Source organism: Gobius niger, assembly GCF_951799975.1.
Source record: "Gobius niger genome assembly, chromosome: 1".
NCBI lineage: Eukaryota > Metazoa > Chordata > Actinopteri > Gobiiformes > Gobiidae > Gobius > Gobius niger.
The window spans coordinates 68,620,662-68,646,220 of record NC_136852.1 but is presented as its reverse complement, the minus strand read 5'-3'; the positions used below and the strand labels follow the sequence as shown (position 1 = coordinate 68,646,220).

The following is a 25,559-nucleotide window of genomic DNA, read 5'->3' as shown; positions in this document are numbered from 1 at the left end:
CTGTCGCTGGTCGTTTACGTTCACAATTAGCAGGTTCCCACACAAAAATAGCGATAGCTCAGGATCTGGTTAAGGACAACGAGTTACTGATGGACAGTCACAGCAACGTATTACAAACATCATGTTCGCTGTGAATCCAGCACCCAAAGGAAACGCCAGCTGTCGTACGGTAGGAGCTTTTATCTTAGAGCTAAAGGCTAGTGTTGAAAAATGATAATATAACATGTAAACAAGTAAATATTATTTAAACTACTAACAGGACGATTCTTTTTTGCGCAGGCTCGTTCAAAACTTTGCGCTAGTTTTATTTTTTATTTTGTTAGCCGCGTTAGCTTCAAGACAAAAACATCCACCGTTATGAACACGGAGGTTTCCTCCAGTGAAGTCGTTACGTCTCACGTAATATTTTTTAACCTGCTCCAGCCACATCCGAACTTTTACTCGCTGTCCTTTACCAAATCTTAAGCTATTGCTTCATTTCTGTGGGACCTGCTAATTTTTAATGGGAAGAGATGACAGACAGGAAGGACAGCCTCTGGCTGACTGTCCAGGCGGAAATCACGTGGGGTCACTGTGCATATAGCCCATACCTGAACAATAAAAGGGGAGGCCACTAAATTAAAATGTTAGTTGAGTCCAAACTCTTTCGTAACTTTCTTAATGTATTTGTTGCATCCAAATTCTTTAATGGTAGTTTATAGTTTATAGGCACATTTCTCACCTTGCAGGGTCACTTTTCAGGATCACATTCACAAAAATGCTAGAAAAATAGCCTGTTCAAGTTCATGAAATTGATACAAATGTTTTATAATTTGGCGCACACTGTTTTCCCCACAAACGTTTGAATTTACTTTATACCAAAGGAGGATAAAAATCATTTTCATTCCATTTCTCGCAGTAAAATCTTTTGAGCTTTTATTGTGAAAACCGGGGACTTCACCGGAAACACTTCCAGGGTGCAGATGCAAAGATGGCGGAAGAGGAGAACCAGTTTGAAGAATTTGAGCAAATAGACTTTTTAAGAGACAGACACATACGATTCTTTCAAAGAACTTTACAGATTCTACCTGAGCGATATTCCTCATTAGAAACAACCAGGTACGTTCGCTCAAACTGGTTTGGTCCGCTCTATTTTGTGTTTAGTTGCTAATATTTCACTAGCATCGGAGCTAAATGTAGCCTCCCATCCGTTTGAATGGAGGGTCAGCGCCTTTGCTGAAAGACACCACAAACGAGTATTTTTGTACATTATTTTTTGCTATTATCAGCCAGTAAAACCAGATAAACCATTGGCACATTAGTTCACTCATATTTATGTGTGAGATGTAATAACTGACCTGTAACAACCTGGGCAAAACAGTCACTGAAGCAATCACTTCCCACTAATTCTGTAAATACGTGCATGCCTTGTTTCTCTGGTGTGTTTTGGGGATATTTTACTCTAATCTGATTTATCTGTATTATTTGTTTCCCTTTTTACTTTATTGTTCCTTTTACACACTTTTTTTTTTTCTATAATTCGTTATTTATTGCACATTTCCTCTCCGTTCCTCGTTTTCTCCCTGCACCTTACAATGTTTTTAAGCGCAGCTGTAACAAGGGAATTTCTCCACTGTGACATCAATACAGTATTATTTTGTTGACTCTCCGAACAAGAATAAAGCTATGAATGTAAAAGATGTTGAACAGACTTCACATTGTGCTCTGTATAAATTACTCTCGTGCTTCCTGTGCAGACTCACCATCGTGTTCTTCGCTCTGTCCGGCCTGGATGTGCTGGACGCCCTGGATGTGATCGAGAAAAACTCCATGATTGAGTGGATTTACTCACACCAGGTTCTGCCCACAGATGACCGTAAGTGCAGACTACAGCGGAGGCCTAATGGTATTGTAATGCTTAACACTGGCATCATTTTATGAGGTTGCACAATGTCAAGCCATGTTGTTCGTTTGATTGGACTCTGATGAAAAAGGCATAATAGGATTTTAGTTTTGGTTGGGTTGTGACCTGCTGATGACCCATCCCAGTTTTTAACCATTACCAAAGTGAAATGGTTTAAATATTTAATGATGTTAATGTGTCTCCGATAATCTAGTCTGTGCCATCTGCGCTAATGCCCATTTTGTGAATAATTAAAAACATCAACTCCAATCACTTTCAGATCAGTGGGATTGGCAGCAGAATTTTGAAGGTTCTCGAGAGGGTTGGGCCATATCGTATCGCATATCGTTATCGCGATAGAACTTTTTTATACCGTTGTATTTTTTTAGCAGCATAAATGTATGTATTTATTTATTTATTTGAGTGTACATTTTGCTCAAAAGGGGTGACCCCGAAGCAAGAAGCTTATGAGCGCCGACCCCATAAAACATTTCATTTCAATCAGTGTTAAAGGGAACAAAAACAACAACAAAGGAACAACAGCAAAAAAGGATGAAGTGCACAGTCTGGTCATGGTTCTTACGTTAAGGAAGATTTACATGTCTGAAATTACATGTCTGTCATGTACTATACACATTCCCCAAAGAAGTAATACTAATTACAACAATAACAGTGATAATTCTATGTGATGAAATCGTGATCACTCTCGACCCCTAAAGCTTCAGTTTCCATAATAAGAAAATAAGTTTACATGTTCGTTTTTTGAAACCCATACACTTAGAAATAAACACTGACTGTAGAACATGGGGACAGGTGCTTAAAAAGTAAAACTAAATCATATAATCATATTTGTGAGGAAATTAGTATGCTGGTAATAAAATAAAATAAAATATCACTGAATTAATCTTCCCAATAGGAAGTAATTTGTCCATTGTCAATTATTTTGCTATATATAGATTGATTGATAGATAGATATAGATTTTAGGCCATATCACCCTGCCCTAGTTCTTGAGTCATCTTCTGTTCTCTGTAGTTGAAGTGTCAAGCGTTTCGCCTCTCATCCACAAGGCTTCGTCAGCTCACTAAAGTTCCAGTTCAGTTACCTGCCTATTGAATTGTCCTGGGCTGGTTTGCAGCTTCATTAAGATTGAGACTGAGATTAGGGCCGTTCAGATTGAAGCTCAGGTGTGAGTTAGGTTGTTAGGACTTAGAACTACAAAGGCTCATAAGTACAAAGTTGTTTAACCACAGGTGAGAGTAGCTGTTAATAGAGGGGAGGGACTTAGCCAAGCTGGTCTTTATCTGGGCTGCGGGCTGAACTGGAGCTTATGGTGCGTTCCAGTTAAGTCGGAAGTCGGAAATTCCGACTAGGATCAAACGTTTACTCCCGAGTTGTAACTGGTTGTAGCGTTCCACTTGTCCAACTCGGAAATATCGGACTAACTGGGGTACCTGATATTTCCTGTTCAAACAGTGACATTTTTTATTTTGGCCCAAACTTGTTTCTAGCTCTCACAGTCCCTCCTGTGTCTTCAAATTGTTAAAAGAATGTAATTATATGCACATTTCACACCCATATACAGCATTTAGTGCGGCCACCCCCAAGATAAATTCCACTCATTTAGGTTAGACTTCTATCATCCATTGCTCAATAAAAACTTTAGGTGAAGACAATACAACAAGGTCTGTGTTTTGCTGTGTTTACAACATACTCTGAGGTGGCAAAAATAAATGTACAACATAATCTACAACACCAAAATATCAGGTACCCAAGCTTTAAGTGCGCTGACGAAGCCTTTTGAATGAGAGGCAGGTTAGGGTTAGGAAAGACACGTCACCTACAGAGTATAGAAGATGACTCGGGAACCTTCATTGAAGATGGACAACTCCTGTACGACTGAGAGCCTACACCAGGGGTAGGCAAGAAACATTTATTCATAAATCAGAGACCAAAAACATGAAAAGGACTCTAAAATGTGGAAAATAGTGTCTAAATTTTCACATTTCACAGCAAAACACCCCATTAGGTCATATATTATGTTAAAAACTTATGTTTGTAGAAAAAAGGTGCTTTACTTTGGGCTACAATTGTGTTTTTTTCGGCCCTTGGTGTTTTGGCAATGAAGAAAATCGGCCCTCCATAACACAAACCTGCCTACACAGACATTACACTGTTTTGTGTTTTGTTTTTTGTTTAGAGTGCATTGGAAAACATGGCAATTCATTATTGTAAGGACGTCTGAGGTTCTTTTAATTACGTTAGCACATATTACTCTCCCAGTGCACCCAGTCTTTTGTCAGGTCAGGTGTGCTTTCAATGTTAGCACTAGATGGCAGCAGTAGACCAAAAAATTAAACTTGTCAGAGGTACTAATGGTGTTTGCCTGAGGATGATTTTTGTCGCAGAGTAGAGCTATGTTTATGTGTCTAAAATCTTTCTCTTATATCTTGTTTTCAGAGTCTAACCTTAGTCAGTGTGGCTTCCGAGGATCTTCACATATTGGGATACCGTATAGCACAAAGGTATATGGTGGAATTTCTTTATAGCTGATGTTTTGACCTGGTTTATACAGTCATTGTTTTCCCCTTGAGCAAAAACCCATGGATAAGCATTACTTTTCCTCCTAATGTGATAACGTTGTGTGGTTCCAGGGTCCGGGAGTGCCTCATCCGTACGACAGCGGACACGTGGCTATGACATACACTGGCCTGTGCTCGCTGTTGATATTAGGAGACGATTTGAGTCGGGTGAATAAGCAAGCCATTTTGGCCGGTCTCCGAGTGCTTCAGCTGGAGGACGGCAGGTCAGGAAACTCACAAACCGCACACGCAGAGAGTGGATTCAAATGTTCTAGTTTACACTGACGCTGACTCACCAACACCTGAGGTTATGTGACGCCGTGCGACACTAATCGGCTGTGGCGTTTACATGGACCGGGCCTTCACGAATCTTTCGGAGTGGGCTGTTAATGCCTTATTAGGGGATATTGAACACGCTTTTGGGGAAATAATGAATAACTTGATTTAATATCCATGTGCAAGAAGGACGATGAGTAATGTCTTGCACTTCCTTTAGGCGTGAGGATGCAATCTGCAGCAATGACGATGAATAAACCATGTTAAAAAAAAAAACAGAACCAGGTTGCCATGTGAACGGATCAAGGACTTGGAAGTGAATACAGTTTGAGTGCAGAAATATTCAGAATCTGGCTCTTGTTATCTCCTCCTGAGCAGATCTTTAAAGCAATACTAAATAACTTGTTTACATTATATTAATAAATCCTTTCTGTAATACCTGTGGGGGTAATACAAGTGTTAATGGGATGATTGGAGGGTCTTTCATCTCCCCTGGTGTCTCTGGCCAGAAAACCATGCTTGCAACTTGACTGCCACCGGACCGGAGTCACCAATACACACTAATGGAATCACGAAGAAAAACCTAACAGGCTAACGGGCAAAGCTAACTGCGGGCTAGCGCCACTTAAACAGTATTTACAACCAAGTTTGAGTGAAATTATCTCCATTGTGTATTTGGATATCCCTCTATCCCTTTGTCTTTTCTGTCAGCGTAGTATTTGCTCTCACAGACAATTCATGAGTAAAAAAACGCAACATGCTACGACACCGGCAGTGGCACTTATGGCCTCTAGGGGCATGAGTTGCTTAGTACTGCTTTAATAGTAAATTCAGTGTGTAGATTTGGTGTCTGAAGTGAAGGCTGTTAATCTGTTCGTGTCAGGTTGGCAATAGCCGTGCTGCCAATTTATAGTTTGAAAATTGTTGCCAGGAGAATCCATCCCACTTGTAAAGCAAATGTTAGTTTAGTTTAGTTTATTTATTAATCTGAGTAGTAAATGTTCTGCTCAAAAGGAGTGGGCTGAAGCAAGAAGCTTATGAGCGCACACCCCCAAACTCAATGCAATAACAAAAAAGGGATATATACACTTACAGCATCCGATTTATGGTCGAAATGTCCATTTTCTAGATGGCATTTATCAGCGTTACCCAAATCTAAAATGTCACAGCCTCTAAGCCAGTGAAACACCTCATTTGAAAGCTAAGACCCACAAAACTGATCTGAATGGATATTTTTCCTTTGTGTTGTTGCTGCGTTTTCGTCACATTTTTGCATAATTTTCATCGCTTTTTGTTTCTCTTTCCTTGTTCCATCTTGGTTCCTCTTTTGTGGCATTTTCATCCTCGTTTTCGTCTCATTTTTGTTGCTATTTTCACATTTTTTCAAGAAGCTTTTAGGTTTGGGTAAAGCCAAACTGGAGAAAATGTGTCCGGTTCAGGTAGAGTTTAAAAGGTTTTGCAGGAAATATGTAAAAGTAAAGTAACATTTCTTTCATGACCTATTTATTTAGATCTTCTGCATCCATTCCCCTTCTAGATCACAGCTGTTCTGATTTGAACCTTCATAAAAGACTTGTCCCATAATACAGAAAGTAACCAAGCAATAAACAGCGGGGGATTTCTATACTTCCAGATACAATGTTCAGTCTCAAAATGTAAAGCAGTGTTTAAAAAGCCTCCGGGCCTGATCTTTCCCACTTTTCAAGTTCTGCAGAAGCGAATAGCTCATGTCTTGACTAGAAATGACCTCACAATGACTTTATTATGTGTGTTCTTATGTTAATGGTGGCCATTGTGTGTCTCTCTCTTCTTCTTCTTCTAGTTTTTACGCAGTGCCCGAGGGGAGTGAAAATGACATCCGCTTCATTTACTGCGCGGCCAGCATATGCTACATGCTAGACGACTGGTCCGGCATGAACATTCAGAAAGCCATAGAGTACATTAGGAGCAGTTTGGTGAGTCCACTTCAGCCTTCTTACATCAGCAAATAAAAAAGAAAGGAAGCGAAAGTGTCCCTTTGACGTCTTTTTCACAGACGAGGGGAAATCCACGCATTTCTTTCCAGCAGATTATTTTTGGAGTGGCATTTAACACAGCCCCTATTTGATTACATGGATTTTTATTGTGCGTGAGGGCGGGGTCGCTGCCACTGGCTTAACTTTCCATCTGATAAAGTTACATCCAGCGACATTTGGGAAGGAACCAGCTGTCAGATGAGTCACAACAATGTAAACTGAGAAATACTCTCCTGACCTCATTTTTCCATCTGAGAATGAACTTTTACAACATGAAGCAGGGCTGGGCACCGTTAAACAATACCAGTCTGGTATCGAGGGAAAGAAAAGGTTTAGGTATGACTGGTATCTAAAAGTGTTGAAAGCAGGTACTGAAAAGAAATATGAAATCTATATATTCAAGTTTTGTTGGTCATCAGAATTTAAAAGGAAATAAATGGGAAACACAAGTTGAAAGAAAAACTGATTAAAGGGAACTTTTGGGGAAAATAATAATGCAAAAAAAAAAAAAAGAAGTGGAAAAAATGGTTGCAAATTTGGGGGAAATTAGGCACAGATTAATTTTTTTTTTTTTTGAAAATCTTAGAGCAAAAACCTGGAAAAATTGGTGCAAAATTGTTAAAAAATTTGGAGGAAAAGAAAAAGTAGCATTACGGAAAATTGGAGAAAGACACTAACACGTATTGGGAAAATGCAATGCAAAAGAAATGAAATGGAAGGAAAAGCAATAGGTTTGCATTATTAATCTGTTTTATGGTTCTATATGACAAATATTTCAGTATAGGTACTAGTACTACAGTAGCGGTACCCAGCCGAGAAGCCATGTTTCCTTCCTCTGTGCAGTGAAGATAAAGCGTTAGTATCAGACACATGGTGGAGCTTCGGGACACATGCACAAAACCTGGACACTTTTCATGATACTTATGCAGTAATCATCTTGAGCTATAAATGTGAAATACTATATATTAGGTATAGGGCCTTTAACCTCTTACCCACCGCCTCAACTGAGTGCATTTTCTCCAGTTCGGCTTTACCCAAACCTAAAAGCGTCAGTGTAGCTCCTCAATTGAAAGCGAAGACCTACAAACCTGATGATCTTAATGGATCTTTCTCCTTGCCCTGTTGCCACATTGTCGTCACTTTTTTCACGTTCTTTTTCATCTCATCTTTGCCACTTTTTTGTTAATTTTTTGTCACTTTATGTTCCGTTTTTGACATATTTTTGTGACTTTTTCGTTGCTTTTTTGTGGATTTTTTCGTGGCTTCATACTCACTTTTTGACACTTTTTTGTTGTGTTTTCATCCTCGTTTTCTTTTTGTTAATGTCGCTACTTTGATGCTCTTTTTAAGAAGCTTTTCAATTTGGATAAATCCAAACTGGAGAAAATGTGCTAGATTTTGATGGTGGTTAAGAGTCATTTAGCTTTTTTTTATGCTATTCAGCTCTACCTAAAGATATTTGCTTCTTCTTGCTTGCTCTTATATTCCGCTGTCACACACTCCAAACTGAGGAAGGAGATTTCATGCACTCAAGCTCCGATTTGAGTACAAAATGAATATGACTATGATGTTTATTTTATTTTTACATCTGCATTTTTGTCCTTGTAACAAACTGTAACTGTTCTCTCAGTAAGAGGACTTTACATGACAAAAACAAGGATATGAGTCAATCAATGATCAATTTTCGAAGAATCATTGCTCGTTACACTGAGCTGCATATTGTTTTGGTTTTATTGATTTTGTTGTTACGTGTGCAGCACTTTGGAAACGTTTTGTTGTTTAAATGTGCTATATAAATAAAGTGGATTGGATTGGATTGGATTGGATAAACAGAACAGCACAAAATCACAACAGACCCTAAGTTATACTGTTTTAATCTCTGTAGAGAAATGCAGGGAAGCAGACAAACTCCGTCACATCACAGCAATATCAGAAGGATTTATTTTAGAATATGATTTTATATACTCTTAATAGACGCCTTTGTATCTGTCACCGAATGTGAAGATGTTGTTTTCCAGTCGAATCCTTACTGAATCCCTCTGTCTCCCACAGTCGTACGACAGTGGCTTTGGCCAGGGCGCCGGCCGAGAGTCTCATGGTAAGAACCCTTCATCTGTGTGTGATTTTGTAAATGTCTGCGTGAAGAGGTTCAAACATTAGCGCAGGGTGTTGTGTTCAGGGATAATGAAACTGTATGACGAGAGTAACTGGTTTAAAGGATTAGCCATTAAAATCCTGTCTCTGTAGATGCATTGTCCCCATTAATCCCCCCGCTCAAATTAAACCTATTTGCTGCGGCACAAAAAGCCTGATCCTACACATCCACACGCTTTGACTTAAGGTGTCTCTGAAACTCCAACACCGCCACCCTTTTTAGAAGTGCCCATCTCGAGCAGCGCGTTGCATTGTGGGTAAGGTGAATGTTTTAGCTGCCAAACAACGCATTAAGGAGAGCTATGATTTGGACCATTTCAATCGCTGGAAAGTTGATGATTTAGTTTCTAGTCTTTCTTAGTTTCTAAATCTAAGTAGTGAGGGAGGACATTTTTTTTTATTTACTAAAATCTTGGCATTTTGATGTGAAAAACAATCCTTGCTTTGAGAGTTAGACAGGAAACTAAACCTTTTATTAATTGTGGCCAGACCGACCCACATAGATTAGACATATTGTTATATTTTCATGATTGATCTGACACTGTACGACACAGTGAATTGATGGATGATTTGACAGGCATTTTGGCTTTTGGAAACTTTTCTCTGTAATTCCTGGATGATTTTAAATGAGTTAAAAACGTGATCGGGCTGATCCCAGGTCCTGTCTCTACTCGTTCCCTTGTCCGCTCCTGCCGAAAGAGCAGCCGCCCCGAGCTTCTTTAGATCACACGGATGACCTCGGCTGAACGGAGGAACCCTGCATCCTGGAATCTGAGGACTGGACGGTCTGCAATCTTGGCCCGTCTGCTGAGGGATCCTTCGGCCCTGGGTCTCTATAGCCTGTCCGTCCATGGGAGTGGATCTCTCCTTCTGTGGTTCTCCCCAAGGTTTCTCTTTTCTCCCGCTGGGTTTTTGAGTTTTTCCTTGCCGTGCTGGAGAGTCTAACGACAGGGTACACCCGCGCCGCTCGTCTGAATACTTCATTCACCTGAACTTTACATTGACATATTTATTGCTCTGTTTTATTACCTTAATGTTCGGTGCAGCCCTGAGGCAACTTCTGTTGTGATACAAAACCATTGATTGATTGATTCTGTCTCTTCGCTCAGTTATTTGACCAAATAAATTTGTACAAGAAACATTGCTTAAGGGGCTAGATGCAAGTTAGCCCTTTTATACTTACTGCTGCCACCTCAGGCCATATGTGTAACTGCACCTTCCATATTAAGCTCGTGCATGACGGCACTTCGGACCCGAGTTGATCTTTTTGAGTGACAGTGCAGGATTTTAGAGGCAGTTGTGGTAAATATGTCTGGGCTCATTCTACACCTTGGACCAGGACATGGCTGGAACATGTAGTGGGAGGAAAATACTTAGTTTTAACATTTTTAAACTCCGTATAGTCCCTTTAAAGGAACAGGCCACCGTTTTTCCATACGGAGATATGTTCTTACCTGAGCTTGGACGAGTTGATACATACCTGTCTGGTCTTGTGCCCGTGGAAGAGCTTGGTCACTTCTAACTTCACCCCGTTTGGAGCTATAGGAATATACTGGCATCAACATGCCTAAGCTCAGGTAAGAACATATTTCAGTATGTAAAAGCTGTGGCCTGTTCCTTTAAGTCTTAGTCTTTAAACCAAAGCCTGTAAGCCTCACTTCAGTGTTCACGGTCCGCTTCCTGAACTCGCTCACACATTTCGTAGCCAAAATTTAGGATCCTGATTGACCCACACATGCGCAGTTGAAATGGGCACTTCGCTTATTCTTGGATTCACCCTCAGTTTGTTTGAGAAACGACCGAAAGCATCATTCCCTACAAGTAGCAAGCCCAGACCACACAGCGACTTAAACAACAAAACATGTGATTATCCTGTCTGGCACATAGTCGTTTCCTCTTTTTATTTTACACATCTCTGTACCCAAATGTTGAAATGTATAATCATCTTTTATGCTGCGAGTATATGCCGGATTTCCCCAGCACTTCCCTTTTTAGATCTCACCTTTAGTTGTAGCTTGTTGATTACAGAGTCAGCAGATTTGTGTTGGCCCTGGCTCTTGTTGATGTCGGCGCACATGTCTGAACACAGATAAAGGAGGTTGTAAATTGTTTAGAGCGTGGGCAGACAATAAAAGCTGTTGACACTGGTGTGGGGGGGAAAGTGATCTCTCGTTTGTGGCATCTGGAGCGAGAGAAGACGGAGGGTTATGATGGGACTGTCACTGTCTAACTCGTGTTTGCAGGAGGTTGGACGTACTGCGCCATCGCCTCCCTGTGTCTGATGGGCCGCTTGGAGGAGGCCTTCACTGCCAAAGAGCTGGAGCGGATCAGGCGCTGGTGCATCATGAGGCAGCAGACGGGCTTCCACGGACGCCCCAACAAGCCTGTGGACACGTGCTACTCCTTCTGGGTGGGAGCCACGCTGGAGGTACGAGTTCACAGAGTTACATTCTGGTGTTGGACGTGTCTTAACCTCTTCACCCCTGCCTGAATTAAGTGTTTTCTCCAGTTCGGCTTTACCCAAATCGAAAAGCTTCTGGAAAAAAGCAACAAAAAAGCATCATAAAAATTACAAAGAAGCTAAACTTTTTTTTTGAAGCAACACAAAAATGACAAAAAAACGCCATAAAATGATAAAAAAGCATTAAAAAAATGACAAAAAACGAACAAAAAGCAACAAAAAAATTTACAAAACAAAAAAAAGAAATTACAAATGACAAAAACTGACAAAAAAGCCACAAAAAATGACAAAAAGGCCACAAAAAAGACAAAAAAATAAAAGACAACAACAAAAAAAACCGATAAAAAAGCAACCCCAAAAAAGAGGAAAAACGACAAATGAAAAAAATGACATAAAAATCCCATAAAAAGTACCCAAAAAATTACAAAAAAGCAAAAAAAAAATTAAAGTAAAATCCCATAAAAATTATAAAAAATACGACAAAAAAATTACAATAAAGTGACAGAAACTCAACAAAATAATGACAAATTTAACAAAAACGTGACAAATAAGCAACAAAAAATTTGCAAAATACAATGAAAAGTGGCGATAACTCAGCAACAACACGAGGGAAACTCTTAGATCAGTTTTGTAGGTCTTAGCTTTCAAGTTAGGCATTACACTGGCCTACAGGCTGTAAACTCTTTTGTCGAGAAGCTTTTAGATTTGGTTAATGCCGAACTGGAGAAAATGCTCTTGGTTAAGGCGTGGCAAATGAGGTTAAAATCATCAATAAAGGAAATCAGTGCTTCAAAGTTCAGTATTGTTATGTAAAGATGAGAAATGATTGCTTTCGCCGGCAATGCTTTGTAAATAAGTGATTATGTATTTCTATCAAAAGAGAAGCACATTATTGACATTTCTATTTGCTCTTCCTCTCTGTGTCTGTGTCCCAGCTCTTGGGTGTGTTCCAGTACACGCACTTTGAAAAGAACCGCAGTTTCATTCTCTCCACTCAGGATCGACTGGTAGGAGGCTTTGCCAAGTGGCCCGACAGCCATCCAGGTACTGAACACGGCTCCAATGCAACAGATTGATTAATACAATGTACTGTTCTTTAAGCAGACTGGCTAGTTTGGTCTCACTGTGAATGCACTGTTTTCACATTAAGCCGAGCAAGCAAAACCATAAAACTTCATGTATTTCTCAGAGGTGAGGAGCTTGAACTGGTACAAGTTCAAATACTCTACCTTTACATTTTATGGTCACCAAAAGTCAGATATATTCGTTCCACAATGACATTTCAGGCAGCTAGGATGTTTTCTGCATGCTATGGGGTTCTTTAGAGAGAAGAGAAATCAAATCAACAATGTGTTCTTTGTACTGTAGATAATAACTGTACGTATTTATCCTGATTCTCATGTCCTCTGTTCGAACTGTGACCTGCCCTGAGTCTTTTCTCTTGTGCAAGTCACAGAACGAACATTCAGATGTTTTCAATGTATGAATTTTATGAACAAATGCTATGTTATGTGTGTGTGTGTATGGGTATAGATACAGACGGCATCTCTGGCATCGCCCATATATGGTCATGTTTGAAAACAGTTAAGGGGGAAAACAATTTGGAGAAAAATCGAAACTTTCTCTAATTATTCAAAAACTACTTTAGCAAACCCTGAATTATCAATATAGTTTTCTACTAAATAAAGATACAAAGACATGGAGAGGAGCAAAGTGGTTCAACAGCCCATAAATACATAAATAACGGAGATATCGTGCTAATGCTAACGCTAGCTACGACTGCCGTTCTGTCGCTTCTACTGAACAATCTGCTGTGAATAAACATCCATATGGACCCGATTTAGACTTGACTTTATTTGTATGTGATAAATAAGTTTATATTTCACCAGAAAACAACTAAAAACTGTGAAAAACTGTGTTTCCCAGAAGATTCTATTTTCCCCCTCGGCAAAGCCACGCCCCCTTCTATGACGAGATGCCATCCATATCTATAATGGGTTAACCCCCACCATAACCCATAACACATTTTCTCCAGTTTTACCCAAATCTAAAAGCTTCTCGGCTGGAGCTTGCAGCCTATAGGCCAGTGTAACAGCTAATTTGAAATGAAAACGTGATAACAAAAACAAGGAAGAAACGTAGATGAGTTTTGTAGGTCTAAGCTTTCAAATGACGCATTACCCAGACCTATTGGCTGTGAGCTTCAGACAAGAAACTTTTAGAAAAACTGGAGAAAATGTGCTCAGTTAAGAGGTTAAAAAAGTCGTGAATTTAGATCATTTTAATCGAAAGTTAGTTGGATAAATTAATAACAGATAAATAATGCTAAAGACTTGACTCCCAGTCAAGACTGATAACCCGTCACTTCTTGGATAGGCTCTTGACCAACAACCCGTAACAGGAGAAAACTCGATTGATTGAAAACTGATCTACAATCAGATTTCCTGTTCAACACCGATGCTAGATTGTGCTTTTAGCCTCTCAGGTATCAGCATTCTGATCACTGCATTTCCCAGTATAGGCATTATCTGCGATCATAGGCGGAGTATCCCTCTCTTCCTCACGGTCGCTTGCATCTCCAGTTTTGTTCCACTTTTATGTTGCCCAGGTGCAGCAGGCAGGTCAGGGCGGGGCTGCGGTCGTCGGTCTCGCTCAGTGGAAAGCCTGCGGTAACTCTAAACTCCGGCGGTGTCCGAGGCCGTGTCTGTGTGCGTTACGTTTGGCGCTATGTGAAATTGATGAGGCCGATTGTTTGTTGGGAGCCCGAGGACACGGGAGATGGAGATGCTCGCGTTACAAGAACAAGCCGGAGCGGAAGGCACAATGAACTCAAATACAAGCCATAACAAAAGCGTGTGGATATTTCTGAACAAAGAAGAGGTTTTTTTCTTTTTCGGATAGAGACAGTCGGTTGTGAATACACTTGAACCTGGAAAGAATAGGGTCTTTTGTAGAGCAGCTCGTGTGGGAGGATAAGGAATTTGAATTGCCTTTGCATACGTCAGGAAAAGCTTATGGACTTGGAGATTTATTGCAAGACGTAACTTGGCTTTTAAAATGAACCTGAAAGTAGCAATATAATATAATATTATTTCTATGGTTGTCCTCCCTGCTTTGTTAATGTGAACAACGGGGATGTGTGGGAAGGATTGTGAGAGCTAGAAATGAGTTGGGCCTGCAGCAAACAGGGCATACTCAACGTTTTCCTTTCACGAGAAAAATCAAGTACGTCCTCAGTGTTGCTTTTTTATTAAGTTGTTGTATATGTACGTAAAAAGGCATCCCATTTCAAAAACTGCTGTCTCATTGTTACAGCCGATGCTTGGGTTAGATCGCCCTCTGCTGGCAAGAGCAGTTATTGAACCACACTGAAAATGTGAAAAGCAGCAAAGCTAATTTGAAACACAGCTGAAACAACACTGAAACTACCCTAAGAATGTAAGGGGAGATACTGATACGCTTTTAGAGAAAAGGATATAAAAATATATAAATATTGATTGCAAATTAAGGCAATATGGAAAAGAAAAAAATGTATCACTTTATTTTACAGTACCTTGAAACATTGTACCTAACTAAAATTAGTACAATATAACATGCTCTGTAACAATCTGTAATAACTTGTACCTATGGGTTAGATACACAATGGAATAACTTGTATTAGTACTTTGTAGGTACATAATGTAATAGGAGACGAGACCCCTTGTGCTTAAGGTTAGGGTTAGAGTTATGTTTTATTACATTATGTAACTACAAACTACAAATACATATTATTACATTGTGTATCTAACCCATAGGTTATAAGTTATTACACATTCTTACAGAGCACATTACATTGTACTGAATTTAGTTCAATGTATCAAGGTACTGTAAAATAAAGTGTTATAGAAAAAATGCCTCTCCCTAATACTTATTTCCATAACCCTTTGTTAATTGATATTTTGCAGGTTGCTTGTTTCTGCTTTAAGGGTTAGGGTTAGTTGTTGTTTTTTATTTCACATATTATTTGACTTAATTTTAGGAGCTCGCGGTCTTACATTGTATAATTCCAGGTCTTAAAAAGGCCTTAAATTTCTCATTGCAAACTGTGCAGGAACCCTTTGTTGCCTAATACCTGTTAAAAATAGGATGGCAAATGTCTTGATCAATATACATCATACTCTGCAAGGCATTCATCCTATGTTAGCCGTCTGTATGGATTGTCTTATTGTCAGTCAGATATATCTGCAGCATGTATCCCTGCCTTTGTGTGGCTCTATGTGAACAGGTCCAGCTAATGGCTCTTTGATTGATATTAATGCTCATGTGAAATCAGCTGTCATTTCATTACCATTCAATTAGCCCTCCATTTAGGACTTGCATGGCTTTTACTCGGGCCCCAGGGGACTGCAGTAGCCAGGAGGTATGCCCATACATTATTTATATGAACTTAAAGGGGCAGGACGGCATATGAAAACAACAGAATCCTTTGCCCTTCCTATACGTATACACAATCTTTTCTTTTGTCTTTCCAGACCCTCTTCACGCGTACTTGGGCATCTGCGGCCTGGCCCTCATCGGAGAGCCCAACCTGAAGAAGGTCCACCCCGCTCTTAACATCACCCAGAGGGCCTTCGAGCACCTCCAGCAGCTGCAGAGGACGTGGAAGGACAGCTGCAATGGACAGCACTGACAGCTGAGAGGACGCTGGACAGGTCCTACTAACGTCCCACTAAAGCCACTTATAAGAAGACCTCCGTACGGAATCAGGAAGCTTTCAACAAGTCTCCCGGTGCACTTTAGTAACAGGAGAATGCGTTTACGCTCCGGCTAAAAGCAACTTTGGGTTAAGCAATATGGCCGTACTTGCTTCGCTGCCTTGTCAACAAAATCGTGTCACTTTCCATAAGTATACAATGTGCCACAAAGTCCAAATGAAGTCCCCGGATTCTGCCTGGCTTCACTTGGCGACGATTTTACACATTTTGAAGACGCTGCTGCTTTTAAGCCTGAAAATGGTATTCAACTTCAACACTGTTGGCTGTACGCTGCAAAAAATAATTCTGTAGTTAATTCAATTCAGAATAGTAAACTTTTTTTTTTTTTTACCTGTTTCGACTAACTTTTATTTATTTACTTACGGGAACTGATTCTTTTTAACTTTTTTTCAAGGCAATGATAACCATGATAACCTTACCATTATGAAGTCGGAATATATTAAAGGAAACCTATAGTGCAGGATCAAATGGAAAGAACAGAAAACTCAACAATTTGAAGAATACCTTTTAAAAAATACACTACCTGACCACATTAAAAGTCACCACAAAAAGGTCATGCTCTAATATTTAATTGAGCTGCCTTTAGCTTTTATTACAATAAGTTTCATTACAATCAATAAGCTTCTGCAATGTCATATGATCCAGTGGAGAATTCATTTTTCACCCAGATCTTGTATTGGTGATGGGAGAGTGTGACCACTGCACAAAGCAGCACATCCGAAAGATTCTCAGTGGGGTTAAGATCTGGACTCTGTGGAGGCTACTGCATGTGTAAATTATGTGATGATGATCTGAGCCATTCTTTCAGATTGTGAGTCCGATGAAACCTGGCATTTTTATCTTTGAATCTGCCCGTGCCATCAGGGAAGAAGAAATCCAATGATGGAATAAACGGGTCATTTAGGATGTTCAGCTGATCTCATTCTGAACCTAGACCTGACAAACTGTAGCAAACTCAGATCAGAACAGTTAAATAAATCCACGTGGACACTTTTTTTGGGGGTCAGGTAATGTAAATTAATCTAAACATAAATTAAAAAAGAAAAAAAACACAGCACTGGTCATAATATGGTGGTTTTCAAACTTTTGACAGTAAGTAGCATCTATCAAATACTTGACTTGTACCACAAGGCCTAAAGTAACATCTAAGGTTGAAAATGGTCCAAAAGAAACAAAATCATGTTTGAATCAGAAAAGATAATAATTGGATATATTACAGAAGCATAAATTATATTACCTCTCATTGAAATGAATAAAGTCTGAACTCACAGATGGCCCTAAGTACAACTAAAGCAACTCAAATTCAGCCACTAGACTTGAGAATAGAATCAAAATATCCTGCTCTGTCAAGTATATTGATTTAATTGAGTCAAAACTATTCGAGTTAATGTTGGTCGAAGGTGATTTTGCGAATACTTGCAGTGTAAACTCTCCCACTTGAGGAATAACACTGGACAGAAACCCAGGCCCATATTCTTGTGCTTTGTTTTTACCACTCTGTTCATTTCTGATGAGGCCATTGCTGAACAATAAGCCTGTATTTTGCAAAATGTAAATAAACAACCTCTATTTTGACTTCCTTTTTACTACCTCATACTATTTCCAAACTATGGGTGATTATATAGGCCTTTTAGATCCATAGACAAAATTACTCCAAGGCACTTTTTTTTTTTTTTTTAACCCGTCTGACCTTTACCATTTTTATCTCTCTGCTCCCAAAACCTCCACACGGCCCGGGGCTCCTGTTCCAAACACGCTGTAGTCTGCCAGGGTTAGTCCCCAGAGCTTATCATGACTTTTACTGCAGGCTCGCTTTAGCAATTTGGAAAGTGAATAAAAAACACGAATGAACCCACTCAAACGCTCACTTACGAGGCAATCATTTGTGTAGTTTTCTTTCTTTTCTTTACTTAGGTTTTACAACAGAACTATCATATTGTCATCTATCTTTGCAGGCTGCTTGCTTGCTGTAGTCTTATAATATACAATAGTCTCTCCATGTTGTGACTTCTTCCACAATGGTGTTTGAAAAAGAGTTAAATCCATGTTTTAATCAAACATTTGTGTAGTTTTAAGGGATCCCGTTTTGATTGTTTCTTCTATTGCTGAAGCGCTCAGAGCTTTTCTGGATTTTGGTGCGTCATAAATGGAACATAAACACTGTCCTCCACATTTCAGGCCCATAAAATCCATCTGAGAAGCAGTTTTGAACCTTTCTGAACCCAAGCTGAGTTCATCACGGCACCATTGGTTTACTAGTGTGCCGTTAGTTCAAAATGAAAGCTTTAATTTGCGGTTCTGGGATATCTGACTTAAAGCCTTGTGCAAATCTGCTCATTCACATAGATCCCTTATTTGTACACAGGCCCGTCCACCTTTCCCACCTGCAGTAAAACATCCAGGCTGTGCGAGTTCCTCCGTTGACCTTGAGTTGTTAGTTGCTGCGCTTTTACATCGTCATCAGCAGCAAACGAAAACACAGTCTACGGCAGCCACAGTTCAGCAGTCTGCATCATCTGTAAAAGGCTTTAGAGTTATTCACTATGCACGTAAATGTATTTATTTCATTATTTACCTGATGAGCCAATAATTTCTTGGGTGTGTCTTTGTTATGAGTTCAGTTTTTCTACTCTACTGGCACTGAGGTTGCATGTCATATTACAGCAATTACATTTTCCTTTAGTCAAGAGGTTATTTTTTTTCTCTACATTCTTTAAAGAGGGGGTATTATGCTTTTTTCAATCACATAGCTCCAGTCTATAGCACACTACAATGATGACGAAACCTTCTGTCGGTCTGTAAATGCTGTAAATTAGAATAACTGCCTTGTATAAAATTGCTCTTTTAAAATGGCTGTAGCGAATGGCTTGAAGTATTTTCCGACACGCCCCCTCCACACGCTGTCTGTGGCATCAGTGGGGAGGGGGTTCTGCTGAGGAGCAGTGGTTGGTTACTCGGCTGGTGACGAAAGCTCGGAGGCGTCTCCAGGAGGTGGGGGCGTTCCTAGGAGGACTCAGGCAAACCTATCCCTAAAATGGCTGCCATCAGAGTTTTTACAGATTACTATAATAATAATAATAATAATGATGCATTGGTTTTATATAGCGCTTTTCTGGACACTCAAAGACGCTTTACATTGCACTATTCATTCACTCCATACTCGGTGGTGGTAAGCTACTATTGTAGCCACAGCTGCCCTGGGGTAGACTGACGGAAGCGAGGCAACCAGTCTGCGCCATCGGCCCCTCCGACCACCACCAACCACTCACTCACACACTACATTCGCTAGGCTTCCTGGTGTTCCCAAACGGTCTCCCATCCAAGAACTGACCAGGCCCTTCCCTGCTTAGCTTCCAAGGTCTAACGGGATTGGGCATAGCAAAGGCGGTATGACCACAAGATTACTCAAAAATACGTGAATGTGCCAAGGCAACACTTCAGGCATGTTTTTAATGAGGGAATGACATAATAACATGATGTAAAGCTTGAAAAAGTTGATTTAGCATAATACCCCCCCTTTAAAGCATAACTAAGTAACTCTTGCCCCTAGAGGCCATAAGTGCAACTGCAGGTGTCGTAGCATGTTGCGATTTTTTAGCTTATTACTTGTCCATGAGAGTAAATACTAGAGAGGGATATTGTACATCCAGCTACGCAATGGAAATATTATTTTTTTCACTCAAACTTGGCTGTAAATATTGTTTAAAGTGGTGCTAGCCCGCTGTTAGCTTTTTCTTCGTGATTCTATTAGTGTGTATTGGTGGCTCCGGTCCAGTGGCAGGAAAGCTGCAATCATGGTTTTCTGGCCAGAGACACCAGGGGAAGATGAAAGACCCTCCAATCATCCCATTAACACTTGTATTACCCCCAGAGGGACTACGGAAAGGATTTTTATAGGTAAACAAGTTACTTAGTACTGCTTTAATACTTACGAATTGGCAAAAATGAGCAACATTAACCTCTTAAAGGAACAGGCCACAGTTCTTCCATACTGTGATTTGTTCTTACCTGGGCTTAGACGAGTTGATGCGTACCTGTCTGGTCTTTGTGCCCGTGGAAGAGCTTGGTCGCTTCCAACTTCACCGCCGTTTGGAGCTATAGGAATATTCTGGGAGAGGCCAAATGCTAACAACATCTTTGGTCGTTTGGGGTGACTGAGGGCACACACAAAACTCGTCAAAGCTCAGGTAAGAACATATCTCAGTATGTAAAAACGGTGGCCTGTTCCTTTAAGGTAAAAAATACACGGACAGGGTACTTCTTGATGGACACCATTTGTAACGGAAGAGGTTCCTTTTACAGTGTTTCTCCTGAAGCTCTACAAACAACACTTTCTCTTGTTTATCTCATGCGCGCGGACTCTTTGGCTTAGGGCAGGAAGTGCACAGCGTCATCTTGGGATTCCGATATGAGCCGTCAAGCAGTAATTATAATATGGAGCTGTTGGGCAAAAGTCGATGGAGGAAAGTGTACTCTGTGATCTCAAACCTGCTGTATTCTCTTTGAACTGCAGACAGTATTGATGTGGTATTTTCAGCCACACAAAGGAGCTACGATTCACACAAAGAACAATGCACACAAGCCGAGGGTGCCACGGAGCGTCGGGTTACCGAGCCTTTGTCCAGGTCACTGTAGGCACAAGACTACTCTGTTCCACCCGGCTTTTGAACATTTTAAGTGTAATCGTTTATGCAATATGGAGTCTTCTTGATTCTTTGCTCACAAAAAGGTCAAGAAGGTTTTAGATTTGGGTAAAGCTGAACAGGAGAAAATGCGCGTGGTTCAGGCGGGGGTAAGAGGTGAACTAACCTTAAAGGAACAGGCCACTGTTTTTTCATACTGAGATACCGTAAGTTTCGGCCAATAGATGCAGACGGCGTCTCAGGAGTCGCCCATATATGGTCATGTTTGAAAACAGTTAAGGGGGAAAACGATTTTGAGAAAAATCTTTAATTCTTTAATTATGCAAACACTACTTTAACAAATGCTAAATTATGAATACAGTTTTCTACTAAATAAAGATACAAAGACATGGGGAGGAGCAAAGTGGTTCAACTGCCCATAGCTAAAAAACAGAGAATGCTAACATCGTGCTAATGCTAAAGCTAGCTCTGACTGCCATTTTTCGCTTCTACTGAACAATCTGCTGTGACTAAACATCCATATAGCCCCCATTAAGACTGGACTTTAATTGTATTTAATAAATACGTTGAAATTTCGCCGCAAAATGGCTAAAAAGAGTGAATCCCAAAAGATTATGTTTTCCCCCTCGGCGAGGCCACGCCCACTTCTATGATGTGATGCCGTCTATCTATTAAGCGCACCTTACTATGAGCCGTGCCAGCTAAATATAAGCCACAGGTTTTCATAGTGCGGTGCATCTGCTCAGAGCGGCCCATGGTGCTGATGAGGAGGAAGAGACACCTCATCCTGGAGAGGTGAAGTTGCGGGCAGGGTGGGAGGCAGGGACGGCAGTGATAAAGGAGTAAAGAAGGCACACAGAAATGGCCAGTGTAGCCCATAGACTGTAGAAAATAAGGTGTAGCCTCAATGTGGAAGTGTAGGGATGAGAGACGTGTAACCCGTCCACGTTGTGGCCACATCTCCAGCTCAGACCGCTCCCCAGGCGAGCAAAGCCCGTCGACATTAAGGCTAAAGTGAGCCTTCATCATTTTCAAAGTTACACATCTACCGTTCCTCAGCCAAGACAAGCGTTGATTAGAAGTTCAGCCAGAATCTATCGCCAAGCCCGTTTCACTTTTGTGTTTACTGCCAGAGACGCCTCTAGTGCCTGTTGGCGGTGATATATTGGCCGCACCGTCATATTGGCCACAGGTTTCCAAGCGTGAGACAGAAGTATAGGCCGTAAATTACGGTATGTTCTTACCTGAGCTTAGACGAGTTGATATATACCTGTCTGATCTTTGTGCGTGCACGTGAAAGAGCGTGGTAGCTTCCAACTTCACCCCCGTTTGGAGCTATCTATTATAGAAAACGCTAACTCAATGGCCGCCGCCTGGGCGCCGCCATGTTTATTTCCCATACCGACTTTGAAGCTAAGCAGGAAAGTGCCTGGTTAGAACTGGGATGGGAGACCGTTCCTCCGATGCTAAGCAGGGAAAGGCCTGGTTAGGACTGGGATGGGAGACCGTTTGGGAACACCAGGAAGCCTGGCGACAGTACTGCGTGTGTGCGTGGTTGGTGTTATTACATCCGCGGCCGGCCCCCACGTGACGAGTCCCACCGGCCTCGTGCATTGGCCACGGGTCCTTATGGACCGCGGTGCTGCTGTCCGAGGACAACCCGCTGTCACAAAAACGCGAGTGCACGAGATCTGACTGCCGTGCGTGTGCGCGCGTACAAACAGGGCGATGTGTGTGGGCGCGCATGTGTGTGTGTTCGTGCGTGTGTGTGTGTATGTGTGCGCGTGCGCATCCCAACAGGGCGCTGTGTGCGCGTGTGTGCGTTCGTCTGTATGTGTGCGCGTGTGTGTGTGTGTTCGTGCGTGTGTGTATGTATGTGTGCGTGTGTGTGCGTGTGTGTATGTGTGTGCGTGTGCGTGTGCGCCCCAAACCTGCTCAAACACGAGCCTCTAATCACACGCGCTGCTCCGACTGATTTATCCTCCGTGTGCGTAAAAGCGACAATGACACTACAACTTAACGAGCGCATGGCCTGCACTGCTTAGTTTTTTTTCTTTTTATCTTTTTTTTACTTTGCTGCTGGACCATTTGCTTTCTATTTTGCTTTCACGTATTGAGCCCAGAGGTACATTTTATTCTAAAGCAGCTTGGAAAGCATTGCCAATTTTATTGTAAGGTTATAAATACTGTCTAACAACGATCATTAGGCTATTTCATTTCAAAACCTACTCACTTTTTTTTGGATTGTGCACTACCGGGATGCACCCAACCACGGGTCCTGCACCGTGAACCAAACCGTTAGAACTGAACCCCTAATATTTCTCCATAATTATTCCACTGTCTCTTGAATCCTGTTCCCCGAGTTTAGCGAAAATATTGTCATTGTAGTTTATAAGAAAGGAGTACGGGTGCATCAAACACTCCAATTGCAGTTTGTTTGACATTTTTTTTTGCATTCATTCTTTTACTCATTTGTAGTGGCCATAGTTTTTGGAATGGGTTGGGAACCACTGGTCTACAGCTGAACTGTGTGACGGGTTGGACATTTCTTTGTAATCACTCATAATCCCAGAATATCAAATGTGGAGACTAGCGAGGCCCGGCCGAAGGCCGGGTCTCAGCTAGTAGGAATATAATGGGAAAGGTCAAATGCTAACAACATCTTTGGTCGTTGTGCATGACTGAGCACAGGCACAAAGGCCAGACAGGTACACATCAACTTGTCTAAGCTCAGGTAAGAACATATCTCAGTATGGAAAAACGGTGGCCTGTTCCTTTAAGGCTACAAAATCCATAGTTGCTCCCCCAACAATAGAATGATCAGATCAGAATGATCAGACGTGAATTTGAAAAGCCCTTCTAGGGACGGACATTGCAAATTAGCCTTGGCTATAAATGTTGTAGTGTGGTACATGTTTATTGTTCACACATGTCCCTAACAAATAAATAAAATATTCCGAAGCCACGCCCGCTTATTCTCTTACAAATACTTCAAAAGCATATGTGGGACAGCTCACATTAGATCTCAGCCATAATTGCACGTTATGTGATTTGTCAAGTTCGACCATTCAAATCGCATTTTTTATTCAGTTAATATGATTTTTTGCAGGTAAACGTGTATTTCTCTCACTACTGTATTTGTGTTAATGTTTTCCTTTCACCGTCCAGGGTGAAGCTTGGCCTGACCTCCTCGTGTCCGTATTGAAATCAGAGCAGGTAGACCGGAGAGGAAAGGAGAGACGAGAGAAAGAAGGGTCACTGAATAAATCATATAAGACATTTATTATTGAACCTAAACTGTCGGTGGGGTTTTATAACCTTGTTTTGGTGGCGGCCACGTGCTTTGCGTTTTGTCTCCTATTTTTGTCTGGGAATTTCAATAACTGATCTCAAGGATTTAATTGTTTCTCCACTTTTGGATATAGTTACTACACTCAACACCAGGCTAAAGGTTTCGGCTTGTTCAGAAACCCATGTGCCTAAAGAAAGAGGTCGGCTGAATGCATCAAAAATAATAGATTGTTATTCTGCTTTCATTCTTCTTTTCTCTGGCTAAAACTGTACATCTTTCTGGCATTTTTATCTTTTATCTTTTTATGTACCAAATCCACTGATAGAATAATCTAAATGGCAACCATTGCAATTTTCTGATTGCAACAGCTCAAAATGCATATTGACTGTGAATTTGCAGTAAATCTTGCAGCTCTATATTAAGATGCAGTTTAGCTGAGCTCTTGCTTTGCTCTTTGCTGAACATCCAGCAATCGTCTACGTATTTGTTACTTAAATGCCTTAGGTGTCTTTTGAGCAGTAAGGCCCAGCATACAGAGTATCATGTCCTGTCTCATATCGTTTACTGTTGATTCCTGTTGGCTGGATGTAAAGGGTCGCCATGGTGCACCACTGCAGCCTGATCAATGGTTATTGGATTAGCTGGGTCTCTAATGCATCTTCTCGAGTGACGTTTATGTCCTTCACAAACTGGATGTTTACTATAGAATCCATAGCCTCCACAGGCCACCTACACTTCAGGCTCTTTTCTAAATAAAAGTGGCTGCTTTATATTCAAAAGAGACATCATGCTAAAGTGACTTCTGTGCTTTTGGTTTAACCTTTCTTTAACAAAACGTTTTCATTCCTGCTCATTCAATTAAATTAATCTGTTAGCACAATACTGCAAATCAGCTGTGCTGCTACACTGCCTGTCGAAATAGAAAAGTCGCCACTAGAAGGTCACACACTCAAACATTTTGTTGTAGCGCCTTTAGCTTTGATTACAGCACCATTCGCTGTGGCATTGTTTCAATAAGCCTCTGCAATGTGAAAAGATCCAGTGTTGCAGAAACAGAAAATCTGCACAACTGAATTCTCACCAGCTTTTTTATTTGCTCACTACAGTTTAGTTTAGTTTAGTTTATTTAAAGGACAGTGTGCAGTTACATTAAAAAGATGGCACCAGATTTCGCACTATGCTAATTTCCATCTGTAGTCCTACACAAATATGAAGTGCAAATTACAAGGTGCAATATAGGCAAGTTGCAAATCATAAAGTGCAGAATTATGAAGTGCAACAGTGATGTTTCGGGTGAGAAGCCCTTCTTCTGACAATCGAGGTAGCTCAAACACACCTGTACATATATACAGCTCTTGATTACATAGATCATGTGACGTGGCAAGGTAATCTAACCACAATCACCTAAAAAAAAACATCCAGTGTTGTCATATTTTTTCCACAAGATCTTATATTGTTGATGGGAGTGTGTGACCTCTGTGCAAAGCCCTCTCCAGCACATC

At 40.8% G+C, this 25,559-nt stretch overlaps 1 protein-coding gene across 1 annotated transcript; it reads left to right on the top strand.

Moving 5' to 3' along the window:
• Window positions 1-954: 954 nt before the first annotated feature.
• On the top strand, window positions 955-16,572 carry pggt1b (protein geranylgeranyltransferase type I, beta subunit). Its single transcript, XM_079552828.1, has 9 exons — window positions 955-1,098; window positions 1,737-1,855; window positions 4,341-4,405; window positions 4,535-4,686; window positions 6,561-6,693; window positions 8,806-8,851; window positions 11,151-11,335; window positions 12,304-12,412; window positions 15,880-16,572. Exons 1-9 carry the CDS (start codon window positions 971-973, stop codon window positions 16,035-16,037), a joined length of 1,095 nt encoding a protein of 364 aa, XP_079408954.1. The 5' UTR covers window positions 955-970; the 3' UTR covers window positions 16,038-16,572.
• Window positions 16,573-25,559: the final 8,987 nt, after the last annotated feature.

Bases quoted from the DNA above. Each gene is read 5' to 3' on its own strand.
- pggt1b (XM_079552828.1), top strand. From the start codon at position 971: ATGGCGGAAGAGGAGAACCAGTTTGAAGAATTTGAGCAAATAGACTTT. The intron at 4,406-4,534 runs GTATATGGTGGA...GTGTGGTTCCAG, and splicing joins GGATACCGTATAGCACAAAG to GGTCCGGGAGTGCCTCATCC. The intron at 8,852-11,150 runs GTAAGAACCCTT...TCGTGTTTGCAG, and splicing joins CGCCGGCCGAGAGTCTCATG to GAGGTTGGACGTACTGCGCC.